Source organism: Fundulus heteroclitus, chromosome 12 (assembly GCF_011125445.2).
Source record: "Fundulus heteroclitus isolate FHET01 chromosome 12, MU-UCD_Fhet_4.1, whole genome shotgun sequence".
In the NCBI taxonomy this organism is placed as follows: Eukaryota; Metazoa; Chordata; class Actinopteri; order Cyprinodontiformes; family Fundulidae; genus Fundulus; species Fundulus heteroclitus.
The window spans coordinates 48,790,412-48,812,001 of NC_046372.1; the positions used below are offsets into that span (position 1 = coordinate 48,790,412).

The window sequence follows — 21,590 nt, forward strand, 5'->3', positions numbered from 1 at the left end:
TGTAATTGGATGAGTCATATAACATACTCATTGGTTAGCTATTCTCTCTCTCTCTCTCTCTCTCTCTCTCTCTCTCTCTCTCCTCTTCTCTCTCATCTCTCTCGCTCTAGTATCGATCGCTGTCTATCTCTCTCTCTCTCTCTCTCTCTCTCTCTCTCTCTCTCTCTCTCTCTCTCTCTCTCTCTCTCTCTCTCTCTCTCTCTCCAAACTACATAGAATGTTTTTGCACCAAAGGGTATAGTTTACCTTAGGTATTTGATGGAACTCACACATTCATGTTCTGGCAGTTCTGCAGGCTTGAATACTACCTCTGATTTGAATTGAATTCCAATAAAGTTTGAGAGTCTTGACTAAGTCTTTGAGTAATGGGTTAATGATTATGTTGTGTCTTGGGCCACATGTAGAACTAATCAGTGTTTAAATTAAGCTTTCAATTCATATAGTGGCATTTTTTTAAAGGTTACTTTATACTTTAAGTAGTTTTTCGAGCACATACTTTTTCACTTTTACTTGAGTAAAGAGGTCAAGTTGATACTTCAACTTTTACCAGAGTGTTTTTAAACTGCAGTATCTATACTTCTACTTAAGTAACAAATGTGTGTACTTTTGACACCACTGGTGTGCGTGAACCTCTAAATTTAAAAAACATAAATAAATAATAAATAATTTAGCTAATCCTAACTGACCTAAAACAATAAAAGTTTATTATTCTCAGTTAACCTCAGACAGTTTGAAAAAGTTATTACTTTTTGTGGTTTCAAATGTAAGTAACAATAAAATGCTTAAAGGCCAGGTTTCATTTATTTTGAATGTTATATAATTTTAATTAAGGCTTTATTTTACACCTTTAACATTTCAGTTGATCCTGATTCTTTCCCCTGTTTTGTGTAGTTGGCTCTTGGGAAATATGTAACAATCGACTCCTGATGAAATCAAAATGAATCTGAACAAGCTCAAACTGATGGATAATATTCATCAGAGCCACATAACTCTATTTTCGTACTGTCGACTGAGAGGATGTTAGAAAGTAGTTTTATTTCATTGGTTGTTAAAGCATGTATGAGGAAGTTCCTGCCAGGTACAGATTAATGCAGGTCTGGGATTAAGCGTCCCACTGCAGAGGACACCTTCATGGTACCTGAATGAGTTGAACACAAAACTGCAGTCTATTGAATAAATAACTTCTTTAGAAGGAAATCACTCTCGAAACAGAAACTATACTTTAGCACATTTAATCTAAACAATGTAGTGGATGGTATCGGTAGTTTCTTATCATTAAATTGGGTTGTTTTTGTTCAGACAGGAGAGATGGAGGTGAAGAACCCGCTGTTCGACGACTCTAACCTCTACCTGCAGAGATTCCACAAATAAACCTGGACCTTCACACGATTCCCACTTCAAATGCAGCGCCTGTGTGTACGGCTCCCTGAATTCACATACACGCACACACTCAGCATGCACTGCTGTGCTGAGTCCAGCCTCTCTGGAAAGCGGGACAGACTGAGGTCCTGTACAGGGAAGAGGAGGAGGAGGGAGATACACATGGAGTGTTGGGTTCATGTTTGAAGCCTGACTGAATGTGAGTCTCGTGCTCTGCCACCTTGTTCTGTTCTGTTTCATTTTCAGTCCAGCTGTAAATCTGAGCATGTTAAGTCTGGAAGGAAACACACGGATGAGATGAATTAGTGTTGGTCCGCCGCTGGGTTCCATTATTACTCTGAATTGATTTCTGGCTGTCCTTATTTATTCATCAGTAAATGCTCCTTTGTTCACTGAGTTCTAACGGCCATCTTTGGTCTTTGGTTATGAGGTTTTGTTTTGATTTTAACAACGAGCAGTTTTAATGTTTAACGAGCACGCCTCCATGCAGCATCCTCGCCTGTATCAGAATGTTACGTATCTCTGTGTTCTTAGTTCAGTTCCTCTATGCATGAAATTAGGATGCTATGTAAGAAAAACCAGTCAATATGCATTTCCAGATTTTTTTTCCCAGGTTTGTACCTCAAACTTGCTGCTAATATATATTTCATACATATACTGTATGTGTATAAATGATTTCAAAGTAAAATTTGAAAAGTCTATTTGAGCTCTGAAATACAGAGTCCAGTGTACATATGGTCTTTGACCAACATGGCTTGTCCCAAGGTTTAGTGACGTGTAAATAGTCACTGGATCCCCAGGCTTCCTGAATGCTGGGACAAACTCTCTGCTGCTGCTTGCTTTCTTTTCAGGGATCTACACAGATGAGATGAGCTGTGCCACACAAGTACAAACCACCAGGGTCCAAATATATTTCCATGGTCTTTGCAGCTTTTATTTTCAGATGGCAGTGTTTTAGTGAAGGGGAAAGCCACACAGCTGCGGAACGTTTGTAAATAAAAAATAAATGAATAAAAACAAAAAACTAGAGATGCACGAATCAGGTTCTCGTGGCCAATCTCTAATCTCAGTTTTATCACAGCTGTAGCCTGCTGCTACTGATTTTAGCCTACTCTAATTTCTCTTTAAATACTATGAAGGGTATAAACAGCAATAAAAATATGTATTCCTTAGCTTTCCTGTCAATAGAGGGTTTAGAAGTGTCAGAATCCAACCAAAAAATTCCAATTAGAATTCATATTTATGATGTTTTAACTAAAACGGTAACGATTACATAAAATCAATTTGATTGTATCCATATGACTATAATTGTCAACAATTTACTAAATGCAATAATCTAAATACTAAAATCTAATTTCTAACACTTTCATACACTTATTCTGTGTGGATTTCATATCCATGTATCTCAGTATTTGTTTTATTTCAAACTTGCTACAATCCATCATGAGATGATTGTAAATTACAGCTCCTTGGTTTGTTAATCTGCTTTGGAGTTTACCTTCTGACCAATCACCAGGCTGCCTCAGTCTTGACCCAGCTGATTGGCTATAATGGCCGAGGCTGACAGATAAAGAAATAATAAATAAATACATGATATCCTGAATTTGCGGGAGGATAATAGTTCAAATTTTGTAATTTTCCATTTAACATATCATTGATTAATATTTAAATTATTGATATTCATAATAATTAATTTAATAAATTACTGAAACACTGAAATGCCTGCAGATTTTTTTAAATTCAATGTAAGTAATCTGTTGTATTTAAGAAACCGATGCAGTTGAAGAATTATTTCGCTTTTGGCCTACTATGAGCATTCACTAAGGATTTGTATTAGACAAATAAGGCTGTAGGTGTGACAAATTAGCTGATATAAAATGTTTTTTAGTATTTAAAAGCAAAGACAAAGTCATGACACTGTGTTAAGAATATTTTATTAGCATATAGTGTTGTTGGCATAGTTAGCCACACTGTCTGGGTGTGCATCCTAGAGGTTAACGGTGAAAGGCTGCCAACATCTCCAAATCCAGACTGTCACTTGACAGAAGTTGGAAGGTCAAAGAAAATAACAGTAATACTTAACTGTGCTTTGATCAGGCTTCCTGTTACTTACTGAAAGCTCTTTCTCACAGCTGGAATAAACCTCAGGCATGAACAACTAAAGCTATTTTAGCAATAGCTTTTTACATCTCCGCTCTTCTTCAAATTCACTTTAAAACACCTCACTGGTGCTGAAAGCTACGTTGACCATTCATCTAATAGCTTCCACACCAAAGAGTGGTGTCGGTTTGACCTGGTGTTGCTTAGATGGGGTGGTTTCGCTGACTGGAAGAAGATCAAACTTTGAGCCTTCAACCAGCTGGTTCAGGGCAGGTTAAACGCGAAATTGCCCGATTCCGATTACAGCCCAATATCTTGGAGCATCTGTAGTAAACATGCAAATGTCCTCACCTATTGAGTCCTCACTAAGAACATGTTTTTAAAGTTAACATATTCCTGCTCCCACTGTTTTTAAATAGGCCACAGAAATAAATGTTAATATTTTATTGTGTTTGAACTGGCCAGCTTGAAACATTACTGACCCCCAGGAATATGCTTATCACGGCTGTGGAGGAATGACATTCAAACATGACAGGAAGGTGAAAGTAGAACATTTTATTGCAATTTATTTTGATTTGTTTTTTAAAGGTTTCAAATTAAACAATGTCTTACAAAAGACTATCCAGGTCCCCACTTGCTCTGCAGAGAAGTATTGATGGGCTTCCCCTCATTGACCCGAACGCAGTGAACAGTCAGAACACGACAAAAGGTCTTGTTATTCTGACTCCTGTCTTATTGGCTCACTGTGGACTCAGCCAGCTGAGAACTAAGTGGATATTTTAGTTAAACAGTTGAAGTGCAGGCATTTGGATCTAATGAACATAGCTGTCTTGTTTAAGTGATGTGTTTGAATGGAAATAAGTGTATTTTGTAAAGCGGCTGCGAGCGTTGTTACCCACCCTTCACCTTAGATCAATGCTCTCTGCTTTTCCTTTGCTAAAGAAGAGCTAAGGTGTCTGAGCTGGGATGTGGGCAGCTGGGACACGAGCCTGTATGTAGCTGCTCCGGAGCAGAGCTCTTAGATTTTACTGCACAGTCAGGATGGGCTGTGCCGCTTGTGAGGCAAGAAAGCTATGCAGAATGAACTCATTACTCTGCCTCATCATCCGTGGATGTGAGAAGGAGCCTGGATGTTGCCGCCACACTTCCCAGACAGGGTCCACCTTCAGCACCTTTCAGGCTTTAATGGACTAGCCAAACGGACAGCTTCTGGAACAAAATGGACGATTCATGGGGCACAGAAGGCAAAGAACAAATTGTCATGTTGAACCTTTGAGCTGACATCTAAACAGAGCTTCTGATAATGTTTTTTTTTTTCTTTTCTTTTAGTTGTTCTCTGCTGAATTGACAGTTTTGTGAGGGAACTGTAGAACAAGTAAATATCTTTGATACTGACTGTGTTTGGCCTCCTTATGTGTTCCTGTTATGTTTAGCTTGCATGTACATATATCAGAGAGGTAATAAAAGAATAAATATTTATAAGATCTTATGTGAAAATGCTTTTGTCCTCATTTTTCGAGGAACAGACATAATCCCAGTTTAAATTCTACAGAAAACACTGTAGTTGTGTTTAGAGGAGGCAGAATAGAAATAACGCACAGACGCAGCTTTGGCTCATAGCCTCCATACAAAGGCTAGTGTTGTGTTTCTGGTCTGGACAGGCACGAAGGGCCACGTCCACTGTGGCAGAACGCAAGCACCAGCATGTGAGTTTCAGGAGTGGACCACAGAACAACGAGGAAAGGTTACTAATGTTTCCACACTTCAGTTCAGCTGATGATGATGAAGTACTTTGATCAACATGAATCCACTTCTCCATGACCTTTATAAGCAGAAAGATGCAAGCAAGCATGGAAAAGAGAATATATATATATATATATATATATATATATATATATATATATATATATATATATATATATATATATATATATATAAATATAAATATTTGATTTGATTATATTTACTACTTTGTGTTTCCAATGTTTATAACCTTCAAGTTACATGGTAACTTTCAGAATGTAATATTTCTTCCACTGCAATCTGTTTTTTTTTTAAATATTTTTCTTTACGTTGTAATGGATGGTCTTTTTTCATGTACAGCATTTTGAATCATCTTGGTACTGAAAAGTGTTTCATAAATAAACTTGCCTTGCATAAACTCTGATGAGAAACACTTCAGGGATAAATATTCAGAAGAAGCTTTCTTGAGAATTCTATATTCAAAGATATCACTTTAAAATAAAGCAATTGTATATGAGAAACCATTTAGTTTGGGGTGTGGGTGTGCTGTTTTAAATTTGTACTCTGTTGTACAGTACATATTTAAACTACCAACAAATGGTGTATTCTTGTTTGATGGACCTTTTAAACAAGGATGGAGAAGAATGACATCTGCTGGCCCTGTATGGAAATTTGAGGAAGGTTTTGGGGTTTTTCTTAATGCAAAACTTGACCAAAATACAGTAAAGTGAACAGAAAGTCAATATTTACATATGTATAAGTGATGGGTTGCTCTGTGATGAGCTTTGTATACAGGTGCACAACAATAATAAAATAATGAGAATAAGATTATATTTTGATAATGCTGAAAATGCAGCAGTCACTGAGATTATTTCTCCAAAAGGGGCTCTATACATAATTCCTGTACGACCTTCTGTACAAAAAACATTCCGAAATCTCAGCTTTTGCTATGCTTGTTCAACATCATGTAAAACAGAAAATCAAGTTTTATTTATAACTAACAAAGATGCAAACATGTCAAACTTTCAGTCAGATAGTTTATTAAGAAAGTCTGAAACACAAAATAAATGCGCTATTCAACATTTTAAGAAGCAATTTAGAAAATTAATTCCTGAAATGGCATCAACACTGTATTGACTAGTTTTAAACATAACATTAACTTTATGAAAATCAGCAACAACTGCACCCAGTGTTTTTTCTGCTTGGTCTACCTCCGTTCTCATAACCCTATAACTCCCAATGTATCATTGATTTTTGGGACCTCTACCTCTTCAGCAATGTCAGTATTCTTCTGAACATACAATTTACAAGATACAAATAGATAGATTTTACACACCCTATATAAAAATGCAGAAAACATGAAAAAAATGTATTCTTTGGTCTAATATATCAATAACAATACAAATGAAATTTGAAAGCCTGACGTTTTATTTATTAAAGCAGCCAAAAATAAATGAAGCTTCCTCACAATTAGGTTTTAAAGTTTAGTGGGAGAAATCTAGCTGTTTTTGGACTTCAGCTGCAGTCAGGTTGAATGTCTGAGGTGGACATGTGAAGGACAGCACACACGTGATCATCACTGGGATCAGGATCAGATATTACATAGAACCTCTGTTCCCAGATGTAGGAAGATCCAAAGGGAACCAACAACTTCTGAGCAGGCCTCCTCAGGTGTGGTAAGATTTCCTCTTTTAGTGAGGGATAAAACTTTGTCGGTGATACTGATTTAAAATGTTCTGACAGTAGATTATCAGATGGCTGAGTTTCAGCTGGACTTCGCCTGGTGCATTATTATTCACACTATAAGTAACGGGAGAAGAAATCAGGTGCATTTCACTCTAAACTGTTTTGAAGTCTTGAAAACTCTCCATGCAGCGCCCCTAAACTGGAAGATCACTAATGGAGGTGATTAGCTCATAGTGTACCTTCTTCCAGTGTCTACATGTCATTGAGAACGTTGCCTTCCTATTGACTTGGTATAACTTCAACTTCATTAGGAAAGCTGTCACCAAGCTGTATATTTCGTCTGCACAGAGGCCCTTGCCTTGCAGCTTAGTATGTTGTTCATTCATTAGCACAGTCACATCAACAGCAAAGGACAAATCTGCCATCCAGGGAGCTGCTGAGTGCTCTGGGATGTCCTTGTTTCCATCTGAAAACCCTTATTGAGTAAGGACTCTTTAGCTAAAGTGGAAGTGCATCAGCAGTCCCCATGATAAGTGCTGTCTGGAAAGTGCAGTCAGTAAGGAAGGAGGTAGGAAAAGGAGCCTATATGCTCCCTCCCACTGCTAGTTTTGCCTAGGGACCTGGCGACGTCCCTTACCGGTGCCAAGAGGCCTTAAGGTATCCCAAAATCCTTTGCGTGACGACGTATAAGCACAGCCCCCTCATGGAAATCAACGAAAACGTCCGGAGAACAGAGAGCGGACACTTTATAGTTCATCTTCGGTTGTAGTCTCAGATTTGACTGGCATCATCCAGGAGCGTTTCCGTCACGTAATGACATTGGAGTTAAAGGCTGTCCCAGACTGGCACAGCAGTCCGGAACTCTTTTCATCCCCATTATAGTTTTCTTGCTGTTGACCATATGAAAGGTTACGGAACAATAGCTAGGACCTTTTAGTAAGGCTATTCGGATGGAGCCCTTGTCTTTCTTTTCACAAAACTCTTGAATCTGTGCTCACCCCGAACCCTTTTAAGCATCTTGCCCAGGCTGAGCTGTCTCACAGAGCTCTGGTAGTCTGACGTCCAATGCCATTCTAACCCCTCCAACAGTAAAACAAACTGTCTGTGGTACAGTGCTCTTGCCTCGATGAAATTAACAATTTTAGTTACATCTACAACATATCTAAGTGAAGCGCTGACTTGTACAACCTCTCCCGATGAACGATCCAAAGCAAATATATCAGTTTCTATTCTGGGTTAATTGCAGTTATTTTACCTTGCATTCACTTTAAAATTCCCCATGATGTTCTCGATCCTCCCCGTTGCGGTCGCGCCTTGAGAGGAAAAACATTTGCAAACGGGTCTTTAGTCTTGTTCAAGGGCTGCTCAAAGGTAATCAGCTGGCCGATGTGGGCAATAAAATGTTGAGGTCTGTACAACAGGTAAGGGAACTTCAACGGATAATAGTTTCACAGAACAGCACGTCCCTCCAAACACTCCTGAACCTGCCCTTTAATAGATGAGACTATGATGATGACTCATCATACAGAGCTGATAAGGCTTTGCAGATGGTCGACTCTATGGCAAAATTATCAGACAGCATGGGATTAATTTCCACTGTTGACACTGATGACACTCAGCTATATTTATCCATAAATCCTGATGAATCCAATCAGTTACTTAGACTGCAGTCATGTCTTGATGACATCAAAAGCTGGATGACTTTATTTTTTGAAGACTCTGGCCCAAAGATTACAACTTCTGTCTTGTCAGAATTTAAATGCAGGAAATTTAAAGTTCTTAATCAATCACTTAATCTGGATGGCATTACCTTGGCCTCTGGTAATAAAGTTAAAAATCTTGGTGTTGTTTTCAACCAAGACATGTCATGTAAATCCCATATTAAACAGGTTTCCAGAGTTTCCTTTTTCCACCTCCGGAATATCGCCAAAATTAGAAACATTCTGTCCAGGGGTGATGCTGAAAAACTAGTCCATGCATTTGTTACTTCAAGGCTGGACTATTGTAATTCTTTACTATCAGGAAGTCCACAAAATGCAGTTCGAAGTCTTCAGCTGATCCAAAATGCTGTGGCAAGAGTTCTGATGAAAATCAACAAGAGGGATCATATTTCTCCAATTTTAGCTTCCCTTCATTGGCTTCCTGTTAAATCAAGAATAGAATTTAAAATTCTCCTTCTAACGTATAAAGCCCTTAATAATCAAGCTCCATCATATATCAGAGCTCTGATTACCCCGTATGTTCCTAACAGAGCACTTCGCTCTCAGACTGCAGGTCTGCTGGTGGTTCCTAGAGTCTCTAAAAGTAGAATGGGAGGCAGATCCTTTAGCTATCAGGCTCCTCTCCTGTGGAACCAACTCCCAGTTTTGGTCAGTGAGGCAGACACCCTATCTATTTTTAAGACTAATCTTAAAACTTTCCTTTTTGACAAAGCTTATAGTTAGAGTGGCTCATGTTACCCTGAGCTATCTCTATAGTTGTGCTGTGATAGGCCTAGGCTGGTGGAGGACATCAGGGTCTAATTTTCTCACTCTACTGATTTCTACTGTTCTTCAGTCTACTGTTCTCCAGTTTTGCATTGTATTACATTGAAATGACTGTCGTCATTTCAGCTTTTAACTTTTTTCTCTCTCTCTTTTTCTTCATAGTAGGTACACCTGGTCTGGCGTTCTGTTAACTGTGACATCATCCAGAGAAGACGGCTCACCCGCTACTACCATCTAATGTAGAACAGATTACTAGATCAATGTGTGCTTCTGTGCTTTTTTGTCTCTCTTGTTGTGTCTCTGCTCTGTCTTCTGTAACCCCAGTCGGTCGAGGCAGATGACCGTTCATACTGAGCCCGGTTCTGCCGGAGGTTTTCCTTCCCGTTAATGGGGAGTTTTTCTTCCCACTGTCGCTTCATGCTTGCTCAGTATGAAGGATTGCAGCAAAGCCATGTACAATGCAGACGACTCTCCCTGTGGCTCTACGGTTCCCCAGGAGTGAATGCTGCTTGTCGGGACTTTGATGCAATCAACTGGTTTCCTTATATAGGAAATTTTTTACCAATCTGTACAAAATCAAGTTCAATCATATTATACAGATTGGATCAGATTATAAAGTGCCTTGAGATGACATGTTTCATGATTTGGCGCTATATAAATAAAATTGAATTGAATTGAATTGAATACACTGTGTGGGCCTGTCTCCATTTTAAATTAAATATGGGATTTTCTTTGTTTTGGTTACTTTGGTTTTTATCGTAATTTTTCAGCATACCGCATGTTACACTTGGTATCAGAATCAGAATCAGAATCAGAAATACTTTAATAATCCCAGAGGGAAATTGCTGTTTCAGTACAATTGCCATAACATAACAAACATCACAAACATTTCAGGGGGAGACAATTTACTGAGGCCTTGCTGCCAAGGAACCACCTTACACGGTGCCCACATGGCGCTGCCATTACTCTGTGAAAAGATAGAGGCAACAAAAAGGAAGGTGGGAGGAAAAAAACATAACTCATACTTTATCCTATAACAGGATAAAGTTTGATATTTTAAAAACCTCTTGCAGAAAAAGCACAAATAAGACGAGACACATATAGCAGAAAGTAAACATTTGATACTAGTCGCATGTAAGTTCATCAGTTTATATGAGCATCATTTATGTGTATCTGTTTGGGTGAAAGTGTTTATATTTCCGTGAACACTCTCCAGAGGCCATTGTTCTTGATGTTATCAGCCGGCCAACAGTTCAGAAAGCATCCGCAGATGTAAAGGGGGAGAAATGATCCTGTTGTTGGAGCTCAAGCAGCTTAGGGACTTAATGGTCAGTTACTTATCTTTTTACAGAAATGGTTGAGGTGGGGTAGATTCAAGCTTTTATTCTAAGTTTAATTTCTCATTCACTGCAGAGATTTTGACCTAAATGAGGAGGGGAAACAAGTGTGTGAAAAAGTACTTGATTCTGTTCATATGAAGTTCTGGTTTTGCACTCATTCTACTTGACAATCAGCATGCTCCGGAAAAGTCAAAATACCGGCTATTAAATTAGCTGTTTTATTTTTAAAGCATACTTGATGAGCTGCGAGAAGGATTCTGTCACACTGAGCTTAAAGTTCATTCAGCAGAGTAATATGTGAGCAGAGAAAAAAATAGCTGGATCGCTGATTTAATGTAAATCTTGTACTGCATGTTGCTGCTTTTCAATTGCATCAGTTTTCCTTTCCAAAGCTTGTTATAAGCTTGCTATAAAATGATGCTAATAAATAATCTAAATTCAAAAAGAAGCTTTAATAAGAAGAACCGGACCGTAAGTTGCTGACATAACCCATCCCAGAGCAACATCGACAGTAATATGGTGGATCATTTTTGACAGTAGACTTTTTTTTGTCTCTTTTCTAATATCATAAACGTGGAAACAGCATAAAATAAAAAAAATAAAAAAATTATTTAGAAATTTTCCAAACCTCTCCCGTTCCACATCACCCTGAGGTCTGGCTCCAATAATTGGCAAAGAGATTTCAATGAATTTTCTGCTCGACTGATTCGGTTATAGCAAACGTGTCACTGTCGATAGAAGATGTGTCTCTTCTCTCTCCAGCCTTCTGATACATCTAAGCCAGTCAACCACAGAGATCTGTTATGACTCCTTTCCTGTTTACCAGGCCTGCATGGCTGACCAAAGACAGTGTGAAACCTTGCACAATGTTTGCACTGTTGCCTGGAGGCAGCAAGAGGAATGGGGGTGTTAGCTGTTAACCCAGCCCTCCAGGTCCTGGTAAACCTTCAGGCTGGGTAAACGGGGGTATTTTAGGCAGATCTGACAGAGCCTTTCTCTCCAGTCAGTATAGGTTTTGATCCTGTGAGTTTGGTGCCACTTGAAGTAACCCTCATAGGCTTGCTTGTCTGCAGCCACATATTTCAGGTAGGCAGCTAGTTCTGCTACACTTGTAAAATCAGCCACATGGATGAAGGAGTGAGGCGGAGCCACAGCCTCATAGGTGGCCCTACTGGGGCCAAGAACAACTGGAATAGCGCCTGCTTGGAAAGCATTCCTCCACAGCTTCTCACTGATGTAGTCCTTTGACTCAGAGTTTTCAAAGGACAGATAAAATAGGCATTTTGAGATGGTGGGCAGCAGTCTATCATCTGGGAGACGCTTCTTGTTCCACCCTCCATACAGCTCGATGGGGATGTACTTTTTCAGACTCTGGTAAACATAAGCACGAGTCTGGTTGGGCTTGTATCTGCTCACCACCCAGCTGGCAAAGCAGGAATGGTTTGAAGTTCTTTGAAAGCCATGTATTCCATCTTCTGGAAGGGTTTTTCCATAAGGAATAGGTATATCTGCATCACTCCTGTAGCTCATTGTCCAGTTAAAGACACCACCGAGCTGCTTGATGTTTGCGTTGTTAACTGGAGGCTCCAGAGACAGCCACACCCAGTGTTGGGCTGCTGGACGACGGAGGTCCAGGGGCAGAGCCGATGCGCCATTGCTCAGCTCCTTGTGGTGGAACACAACCACATCCACGGTGGGGTAGGCGGATCTGTCATCAGTGAGGAAACAGTGGCCAATGCCACTCATCTCAAGGCATTTGTCCCCGGTGAGACTGTAGGACCGTCCGAAAGGCCAGTGCCAAAGCAAGATGCTGAGATTCCGCTGAGGACTGGGTGTAGGGTACTGCTTCTGGATTCCCAAAAGGTGATAAACCGGCAGTGAGAGGCAGCAAAGGAGGATGAGGACGAGGAAGAAGCACAGCAGTCTGGATCCATGAGCTATCATGGCTGCTGGGTGGGATCCAGGTCCAAAGCTCACAGGTTACTGGCAAGGAAGGGATGTTAGATCAGAGACATCATCATTTCTTTTTCACAGTATATTCCTTAATGCTTAAAGAACAGAGCAACCTGTGTCAACAACAGAAGCTTTCCCACCTAACGAGACTGGCAGGTCAATAACAGGCAAACCTGACACAAGCAATCTGTTCACCATCTAAGATTAATTTGGGACAGCGAAGGGTTGTGTTCTTCAGTTTGTGCTGGTCCAGTCTCACCCCAACAGTGGATCAGATGAGTGTCTGTTCTTTACAGGCTTTCATTGTTAGTGTTGCTTCAATGATAATTACAGAAATGAAGCATATATTAAAGCATCGAGCGAACAGTTTGACGCCACTGAAGCATAGCTGTTTATGGTTGTTTTAAACTATGACACTACTTATTTCTCTTTATTATCTGTCATATACCGGTAAACAAGCTCTTGTTTGTTTAATTCTAATCAAGTTCTTGTGAAGGTTGCACTGGAGAACAGTTGTGAAACAAAACAGACAGGTTATGTATTTAATACTCCCTTACAGCCCCTTCTAAAAAAAAAAACCTTGAGAAAATTTTAACAAACAGAGTAAAAGCTTCCATTGCTAAATCTTCAATGAATCAGATCCTTGTTGTTAAATTAAATCAGGAGCTATGCAGAAAAAGGCTTCTTACCTTGCGGAGAGGGCACACCAGGTGCCTTGCCGTCTGCCAACGTTGTCCTTGTCAACCTCTTGAAATAGAAAGGAAGTCCTGCCCTCGGTGACTTTTTAACTCATCTCTCGCTTCACCCACTCAGTTTCTTGTGGTGTACTCATCCTTTTCCTCTATCAGGTGTCACAGTCTTTTGTACTTTTAGGCTGTTGCTTAGTTTTATATTATTTTGTATTCATTGAATTCTTAAGTTTAGTGGGCTTAGTTCTTTCTCATGCTATTTTCTGGAGTTCCCTTTTTTCTTTTCCTGTCTTTCTGTTGCATCATGTTTAGAATTTTGTTTTGAGGTTTCCATTTACTCGGTTCCTGTGTTTCCCTATGTGGTTACTTTAAGTTTTACCCTTCTTGATTCATGTGGAGCTACTCGCCTCTAAGCTGCAGTCTCACCGGTTTTCCTATCCTCTGCATTCAGACATCTGCTTTCCTCTCGTACAGTGTTGTATTCTTCTTTTATCTCCTTACTGGTCCTTCTGTTGTCTTCCAAAGTTCTCTCTGCCCCCCCCCCCACCCCCCATGGATTTATTCTGACTGCTTCTCACTTTTTCTGGTGTTTTTTTATGTATTTTATTTTCCTTATTAACTATATATTTCAGCATTATCATAATTGTGCTGCACAGTGACGCAGTGGGTAGCGCTGTTGCCTTGCAGCAAGAAGGTCCTGGGTTCAAGTACACCCCTGGGTCTTTCTGCATGCAGTTTGCATGTTCTCCCTGTGCATGCGTGGGTTCTCTCCAGGTACTCCGGCTTCCTCCCAGATCCAAAAACATGACTGTTAGGTTAATTGGCTTCTCCAAATTGTCCTTAGGTGTGAATGGTTGTTTGTCCTGTTTGTCTCTCTGTGTTGCCCTGCGACAGGCTGGCGACCTGTCCAGGGTGTACCCCGCCCAGTGAACGCTGGAGATAGGCACCAGCAACCACCGCGACCCCATGAGGGATTAAGCGGTTTGGAAAATGGATGGATGGATCATAATTGCCTCCTGTCTGCACTTGCATCCTCACAATACAAACAAATTGTCTTTATGAGAATATTTTTTGTAAAGCTCTTAATCCTGAAATCATGTCATCGTATATAGTTCAATTAAATCAAAATTTTATTTATATAGCGCCAATTCATGAAACATGTTATCTCAAGGCACTTTACAAAGTCAAAATCAATCAGATTATACAGATTGGGTCAAATTATACAGATTGGTCAAAAACAATGTCGTATATAAGGGAACCAGTTGATTGCATCAAAGTCTTGACAAGCAGCATTCCCTCCTGAAGAAGCATAGAGCCACAGGGAGAGTCATCTGCGTTGTTCATGGCTTTGCAGCAATCCCTCATACTGAGCAAGCATGAAGCGACAGTGGAAAGAAAAACTCCCCATTAACGGGAAGGAAAAACCTCCAGCAGAACCAGGCTCAGTATAAACGGTCATCTACCTCAACCGACTGGGGGTTAGAGAAGACAGAGCAGAGACACAACAAGACAGACAAAAAAGTACAGAAGCACACACTGATCCAGTAATCTGTTCTACATTAGATGGTAGTAGCGGATGATCTGTCTTCCCTGGATGATGCCACAGACAGACCAGGTGTACCTACTATGGAGAAAAAAGAGAGAGAACAAAAAGTTAAACGCTGAAATTACAACAGTCATGCAAAACTGTACAACAGTAGACTGGAGAACAGTAGAACTCAGTAGAGTGAGAAAAATAGGCCCTGATGTCCTCCAGTAGCCTAAGCCTATAGCAACATAACTATAGAGGTGGCTCAGGGTAACATGAGCCACTCTAACTATAAGCGTTGTCATAAAGGAACGTTTTAAGCTTAGTCTTAAAGTAGACAGGGTGTCTGCCTCACGGACCAAAACTGGGAGTTGGTTCCACAGGAGAGGAGCCTGATGGCTAAAGGATCTGCCTCCCATTCTGGTTTTAGAGATTTAGGAACCACCAGTAGACCTGCAGTCTGAGAGCGAAGTGCTCTGTTAGGAACATACGGGGTAATCAGAGCTCTGATATATGATGGAGCTTAATTATTAAGGGCTTTATACGCTAGAAGAAGAATTTTAAATTCAAATCTTAATTTAACAGGAAGCCAATGAAGGAAGGCTAAAATTGGGGAAATATGATCCCTCTTGTTGATTTTCATCAGAACTCTTACTGCAGCATTTTGGATCAGCTGAAGACTTTGAAACTGCATTCTTTGGACTTCCTGATAGTAAAGAATTACAGTAGTCCAGCCTTGAAGTAAAAAATGCATGGACTAGTTTTTTTAGCATCACTCCTGGACAGAATGTTTCTAATTTTGGCAGAATTCCAGAGGTGAAAAAATGAAACTCTGGAAACCTGTTTAATATGGGATTTAAATGACATGTCTTGGTCAAAAATAACACCAAGATTTTTTACTTTATTACCATAGGCCAAGTTAATGCCACCCAGATTAAGTGATTGGTTAATAAGTTTATTTTTTGAGGACTCTGGTCCAAAGATTACAACTTCTGTCTTCTGTCAGAATTTAAATGCAGAAAATTTAAAGTCATCCAGCTTTTGATGTCATCAAGACATGCTTGTAGTTGAAGTAATTGATTGGATTCATCAGGATTTATTGATAAAGGGAATGGATGGATCAACGGAGCTGTGACTCCTCAATTAATGATGAAAAATATGCTGCTCTAACTCTGCGAAGGGTCTTGTTATACAACAATAGACTGTCCCTCCAGATTAGGTAGGATTCCTCTTGGTGTGTAGAGCGCCATTTTCTCTCCAATTTCCTAACATTGTGCTTCAAGGAACGCAGCTCTGAATTAAACCAGGGAGCCAGCTTCCTGTGAATAATCACCTTCTTTTTCAAGGGAGCTACATTGTCTAATGCAGAACGCAATGAGGAAGTCACACCGTTAACAAAGACATCTATTTGTGAATGAGAAAAAAGAACATTGCTGCTGTCTCCAGGGCATTTCTGCAAATATAGTGGTGTGAAATCGGCATCGAGATCTATGCAGTTTTTGTCTTTTTGTCGGGTTTAGCTTTTTAAACAAAGTTTAATATCGGACTAAGATAACCTGAGAAAATGTACAAGGCAGCTTTCAACGGAGAACTTAATTTACTGATGGAAAATAAGCTATGCTTAACAACCTGTGAAACAGGAAATGTTCTGTGAAACAAAGGTTTGGAATGTGGGGGTCACCACTCAAACACAGTGGTAGTGTGATGATGTGGGGCTGCTTCTGGACCTTGATGAGTTCTGCTCAGTTATTGACAACCACATACACACATGGTGTTAAGCAGTAGCACAATGATCCAAAACACAGCAGCTAATCCATCTCGAAAACAAAGGTTTTGGATTCGCCAAATAAAGTCTAGATTTAAATAAGACGGAGATGCTGTGGCCTGGCCATCTATGCTAGAAAAAAAGCATTTGGTGTGTCTGACTAAAAACAAACATGCAAAGAGGAATTTGAAGGACTAAGACTCCTCCAGTGTGATGATAAAGACTTATTTCCAGTTATCACAATCACTTGATGGTGATGTTTTGCTGGCAGAGTGGCACATCAAGTCATTAGGTGAGGGGGAAGTTGCTTTTAAACACAGGGTACTAATGTTTTTTAGGATAACCTCTACCCTGAAGAGGAATTCTCTCTATTGAAACTGCATTTTAATTACTCGGGTAATTGTGTCTGATATTAAATGTTTTTGATGATCTAAAAATGTGACAAAGAAGCAGAAACAGGAGAAATTAAAAAAGGGGGAATTCATTTTAGCACTGTATGTGAGGGCGTGTTCATTTCCGTTCCTGCCATCTCCTCTCTCAGAATGTAGAGGACTTGTGAAACAGATCGAGCGCCAGCTTGTTTTCAGAATTAGTGGCACTGTAGAACATTACTGATTTATCTGGTGCTTTTTCATGCATCTGCCCTTCCCCTTCCTGTTCTTGCAGCTCTGCGGAGGGACTGTGCCTTCAGTTAGACTCCTGATGAAACCGACCGCAGTGACACTGTTGCAACCAGCAGTTTAGCTCCAGGATGTAAATTCCTCTATTTATTCACAACTGTTGCGTGAATGGACAGAAATCAGAACACAGCATGGAGGGACACTGCTGTGAAAGGCCAGTTTAATGTGCAGGAATGCTAGGACTGGGTTGTGTCCTAAAGCTGCACAATAATTCCTCTATTATCTAAGCAGAGAATCTGCTTCTTCCATATAATGTCTGTGTGCCAAAACCTCTGAGTTGAGGTTTTGGTTTCCTGTGTCGTGTGTCATGTTGTTGTTTACTCAGGTTTTCTCAGTTTTATTTTTGATTAGACCCTGAAGCTTTTGTCTTTTACTCTCAAGTTATCCCTTCAACCCTATTGGGGAAGCAGATGTTCTAACAGTAAATCACCTCATATCTTATTGCAGATCTGTATCTTGACACATGAAGATCATGTAGATCCATGGCACTGTCACTACCCGATGTCACTAACTGATCTGTACCGGTAGCACGATCCGTACCATCCGTCTTTTGCGCACGCGCGAAGTGAATATCTTCCGGGTCGCCAAAAAAATAATGTAATTACGGTACTGAAAATACTTGCGCAACGTTTTTTTTTTTTTTCGTTTGTTTTTTTCAACTTTATTTATTGAACATTTTGAACATAAGACAGACATTATTGGGACAAAATCAAAGTATCAATACAATCTCGATGTCACAGATCTGTCAACCCCCAATCCACCCTGGCTTCCCACCCCACCCACAGGCCAAAAAACAAATAAATAAACAAAAATAAAAAATTAAATAAAAAAATAAAAAAAATATATATAAAAATTTATATATCTAAATAAAAAGTATAAAGAGAAAAACAGATCAAAAAGGGGGTAGACATGAATGTAAATGTAGATAGATAAGTAGAGATCATGTTGGGCATTCAAGTATCCTGAGGGTCAAGAAGATTCAAAGAGTCAAAATACCTAAGAAGAGGGTCCCATGTAGCCTGAAATAACTTTATGGAGCCTCTAAGAGAAAACCTCAATTTCTCTACTTTGAGGTTGTAAAGCACCTCTCGAATCCAGCGGGCATGTGAAGGGGGTTGAGAATCTTTCCAGTTAAGTAAGATCAACCTACGAGCTAAAAGCGTGGTAAATGCTATAGCCCGCTCCATTCCTTTAGGCAAGTTAGAAGCAGGGGGGATGCCAAAGATTGCAGACATTGGATTGGAGACTACCAGAGAACCATATGCTTCAGACAGTGATTTAAAAATCCCTGTCCAGAATAGTTTCAACTCGGGACATGACCAAAACATGTGTGAGTGATTGGCAGGCGAGAGTTTACATCTGCCACAAGCATCATTTACAGAAGAATACATTTTCGCTAGTCGTGAATTGGTATAATGAGCCCTGTAAACAACTTTGCATTGAATTAGTCTATGGCGGACACAGATGGACGATGAATAAACTAGAGCCAGTGCAGATGTCCATTGTTGTTCTGTGAATACAATGTTAAGACTCTCCTCCCAAGCTGATTTAACTGCGTTTGCGGGTGTTGAGGTTTCTGACCAAATAAGCTTATACAGTATTGAGATACATCCTCTAAGATTAGGATCAATTACGAGAAGAGAGTCCAATAAGGTTTCTGGAGGGCGATTCGGAAAGTAAGGGAACAACTTCTTAACATAGTCACGAACTTGGAAAAAACTAAAAAGGTGGTGTTTTGGAAGATGGTATTTGACAGACAATTGTTCAAAAGAAGAGAAAATGTTTTCAGAATAGAGATCTGCTATTGACTTGATACCACTATCATGCCAGATTTTATATGCTAAATCTTGGGACGGTTCAAACGTACAGTTTTTAAACACTGATGTCAGAGCAGATGGATTTGAGAGGCCAAGCTGTTTCCTAAACTGATTCCATATTTTCAAAGAAGTGGATGCAACAGGGCAAGTAGTTAAACGTTGTAGAGGAAGTTGTGAGCACAGGACTGAACGGAGTGAGAACGGACAAGATTTCCTCTCCAACTGTACCCAGACTGGCAAAGGGTCTTCCTCCTTCATCCAAAACAACAATTTCTGTGCATTCGCAGCCCAATAATAATATCTAAAAACTGGGAGGGCAAATCCTCCCTTCTCCTTGGGAGACTGTAAAACCGATCTGCGAATTCTAGCTGGCTTCCCAGCCCATAAAAAATTAGAAATCATTATGTCCAATTTTACAAAAAATGACTTATTTAGAAAAAGTGGAAGATGCTGAAACATGTAAAGAAATTTGGGAAGAACCACCATCTTCACTAAGCTTATTCGGCCAGCGAGCGAGATGGGTAAAGTTGACCAGCGAGCAAAATCAGCTTCTATCCTCTCCACTAAAGGAGTAAGGTTTACTCCATATAAGTCAGACAGAGATAGCACAATTTTAATACCCAGGTACCGGAAACCATTATTAGACCAACGGAACGGTACTGTCGAGGGAGGGAGCTTTTTAGCGGCATCATTAATGGGCAAAAGATCGCTTTTTTGGTAATTAAGTTTGTAGCCTGATATGGTGCCAAATTCATTAAGAATGTTTAGAATAGCAGGAAAAGAAGAAATAGGATCCGAAACATACAACAAAAGGTAATCTGCGTATAGCGAAAGTTAATTGACTATATCAAATCTTGTTATGCCCTTAAAGGAGGTCTCTGCATGCAGCCAGAGGGCTAGGGGTTCAATTGCTAAAATAAACAAGAGCGGAGACACGGGACAGCCCTGTCTGGTACCACGGCTCAAAGGAAAGGAGGAAGAAAGAACATCATTAGTCCGTACTGAAGCTTTTGGTGAAGAATACAGAAGTGTTACCCAATCAACAAAGGTCTTGCCTAATCCAAATTTCGTCAATACCTTATACAAAAAGCTCCATTCAACCCTGTCGAAGGCCTTCTCGGCGTCGAGGGACACAACGACTTCAGGGATTGTAGCATTAGGGGAAGTGATGATATTGAAAAGCCTCCTGGTGTTGCATGAGGACTGCCTCCCGGGCATGAAGCCGGTTTGATCTAGAGCGATAATTAAGGGTAGCATTTGCTGTAAGCGTAATGCCAACACTTTTGTTAGGACTTTAAAATCCACGTTCAACAAGGAAATGGGCCTATAGCTGCTACACAATAAAGGATCTTTATCCTTCTTAAGGAGCAACGAAATCGTAGCCTCCGACAGGGTACAAGGGAGCCGGCCAAGAGAGAAGGCCTCGTTGTAGACCTCTTTAAGAAAAGGGCTAAGCAAAGTGGAGAAAGCTTTATAATATTCAGTGGTAAACCCATCGGGTCCAGGGGATTTGGATCCTTGAAGACAACCTTTGGCCTCCTGAACTTCTAATGTAGTAATTGGGGCACCAAGTCGCTCTGCCAATTCTTCATCAACGCAAGGAAAGTTGATTTTATCTAATATATTATCAGGAGAGGGTGGGAGGTCGGATGTATAGAGAGAAGTATAGAACTCAACAAAAGCATCATTAATGCCCTTTGGGTCAGTGGTAGTTTCACCAGAGCTGGAATTAATAGCTGGTATAAGTCGAGAGGATGCTTCGGCCCGAGCCTGATATGAACGAAGTTTGCCAGCCTTGTCACCCGATTCATAAAAAAGTTGTTTAGATTTAAGTAAAGAAGCTCTAACAGATGTAGTGGAAATTAGATCAAGTTCTGTCTGTAAAGAGAGTCGTTTTTTATAGGTGTCAGGATCCGGATTGGCAGCATACTGTACATCCACTTCCTTGATTTCCTTTAAAAGCTCATTATGGCGAGCAGTTTCAGTTCTCTTTTTATTAGAAATATAAGAAATAAGTTGGCCTCTCATGTAGGCTTTAGATGCTTCCCAAAGGCTACTCCTACTAATATCATGCACATCATTTAATTCAAAAAATAAAGAGACTTGGGTACGTATAAAATCTTGATAACTGTCTTCTGCTAAGAGAACAGAGTTGAATCTCCATTGCCTGAATGGGTATTGCGCAACGTTTGTCTGTATTGTCTGAATACACTTATATTATTTGTTTAAACAGGACTGGAAAGAATATTTTTCTCCTTAATTATAAGGTGAATTTTGTTATTTAAATAATCTTGTACTAAAATAAAAATTTTTTAGAAAGTTAAAACCATATATTAAGAGTTTAGCGCCCTCTGGTGTACAAATCATAAACAAGAGAAGACCCCGTCATTAAAGTATCCGCATTGTTTATTTTTTACAAAAAC

At 39.9% G+C, this 21,590-nt stretch overlaps 2 protein-coding genes across 2 annotated transcripts in view; one reads left to right on the forward strand and one right to left on the reverse strand.

Annotated features, from left to right (window-relative positions):
- The window catches only part of npdc1b (neural proliferation, differentiation and control, 1b), a 29,996-nt gene extending 25,027 nt beyond the window's left edge, over positions 1-4,969 (forward strand). Inside the window, exon 8 of the mRNA XM_012856345.3 lies at positions 1,300-4,969. Coding sequence (XP_012711799.3) covers positions 1,300-1,371 — 72 coding nt within the window. The 3' untranslated portion in view covers positions 1,372-4,969. The remainder of the gene's footprint in view (positions 1-1,299) is intronic.
- Positions 4,970-10,590: 5,621 nt separating this feature from the next.
- On the reverse strand, positions 10,591-13,414 carry fut7 (fucosyltransferase 7). The gene is made up of 2 exons (XM_012856347.3): positions 13,378-13,414; positions 10,591-12,718 (listed from the first exon to the last, which is right to left on the reverse strand). Exon 2 carries the CDS (start codon positions 12,677-12,679, stop codon positions 11,645-11,647), a length of 1,035 nt encoding a protein of 344 aa, XP_012711801.2. The 5' UTR covers positions 12,680-12,718; positions 13,378-13,414; the 3' UTR covers positions 10,591-11,644.
- Between the last annotated feature and the right edge of the window lie 8,176 nt (positions 13,415-21,590).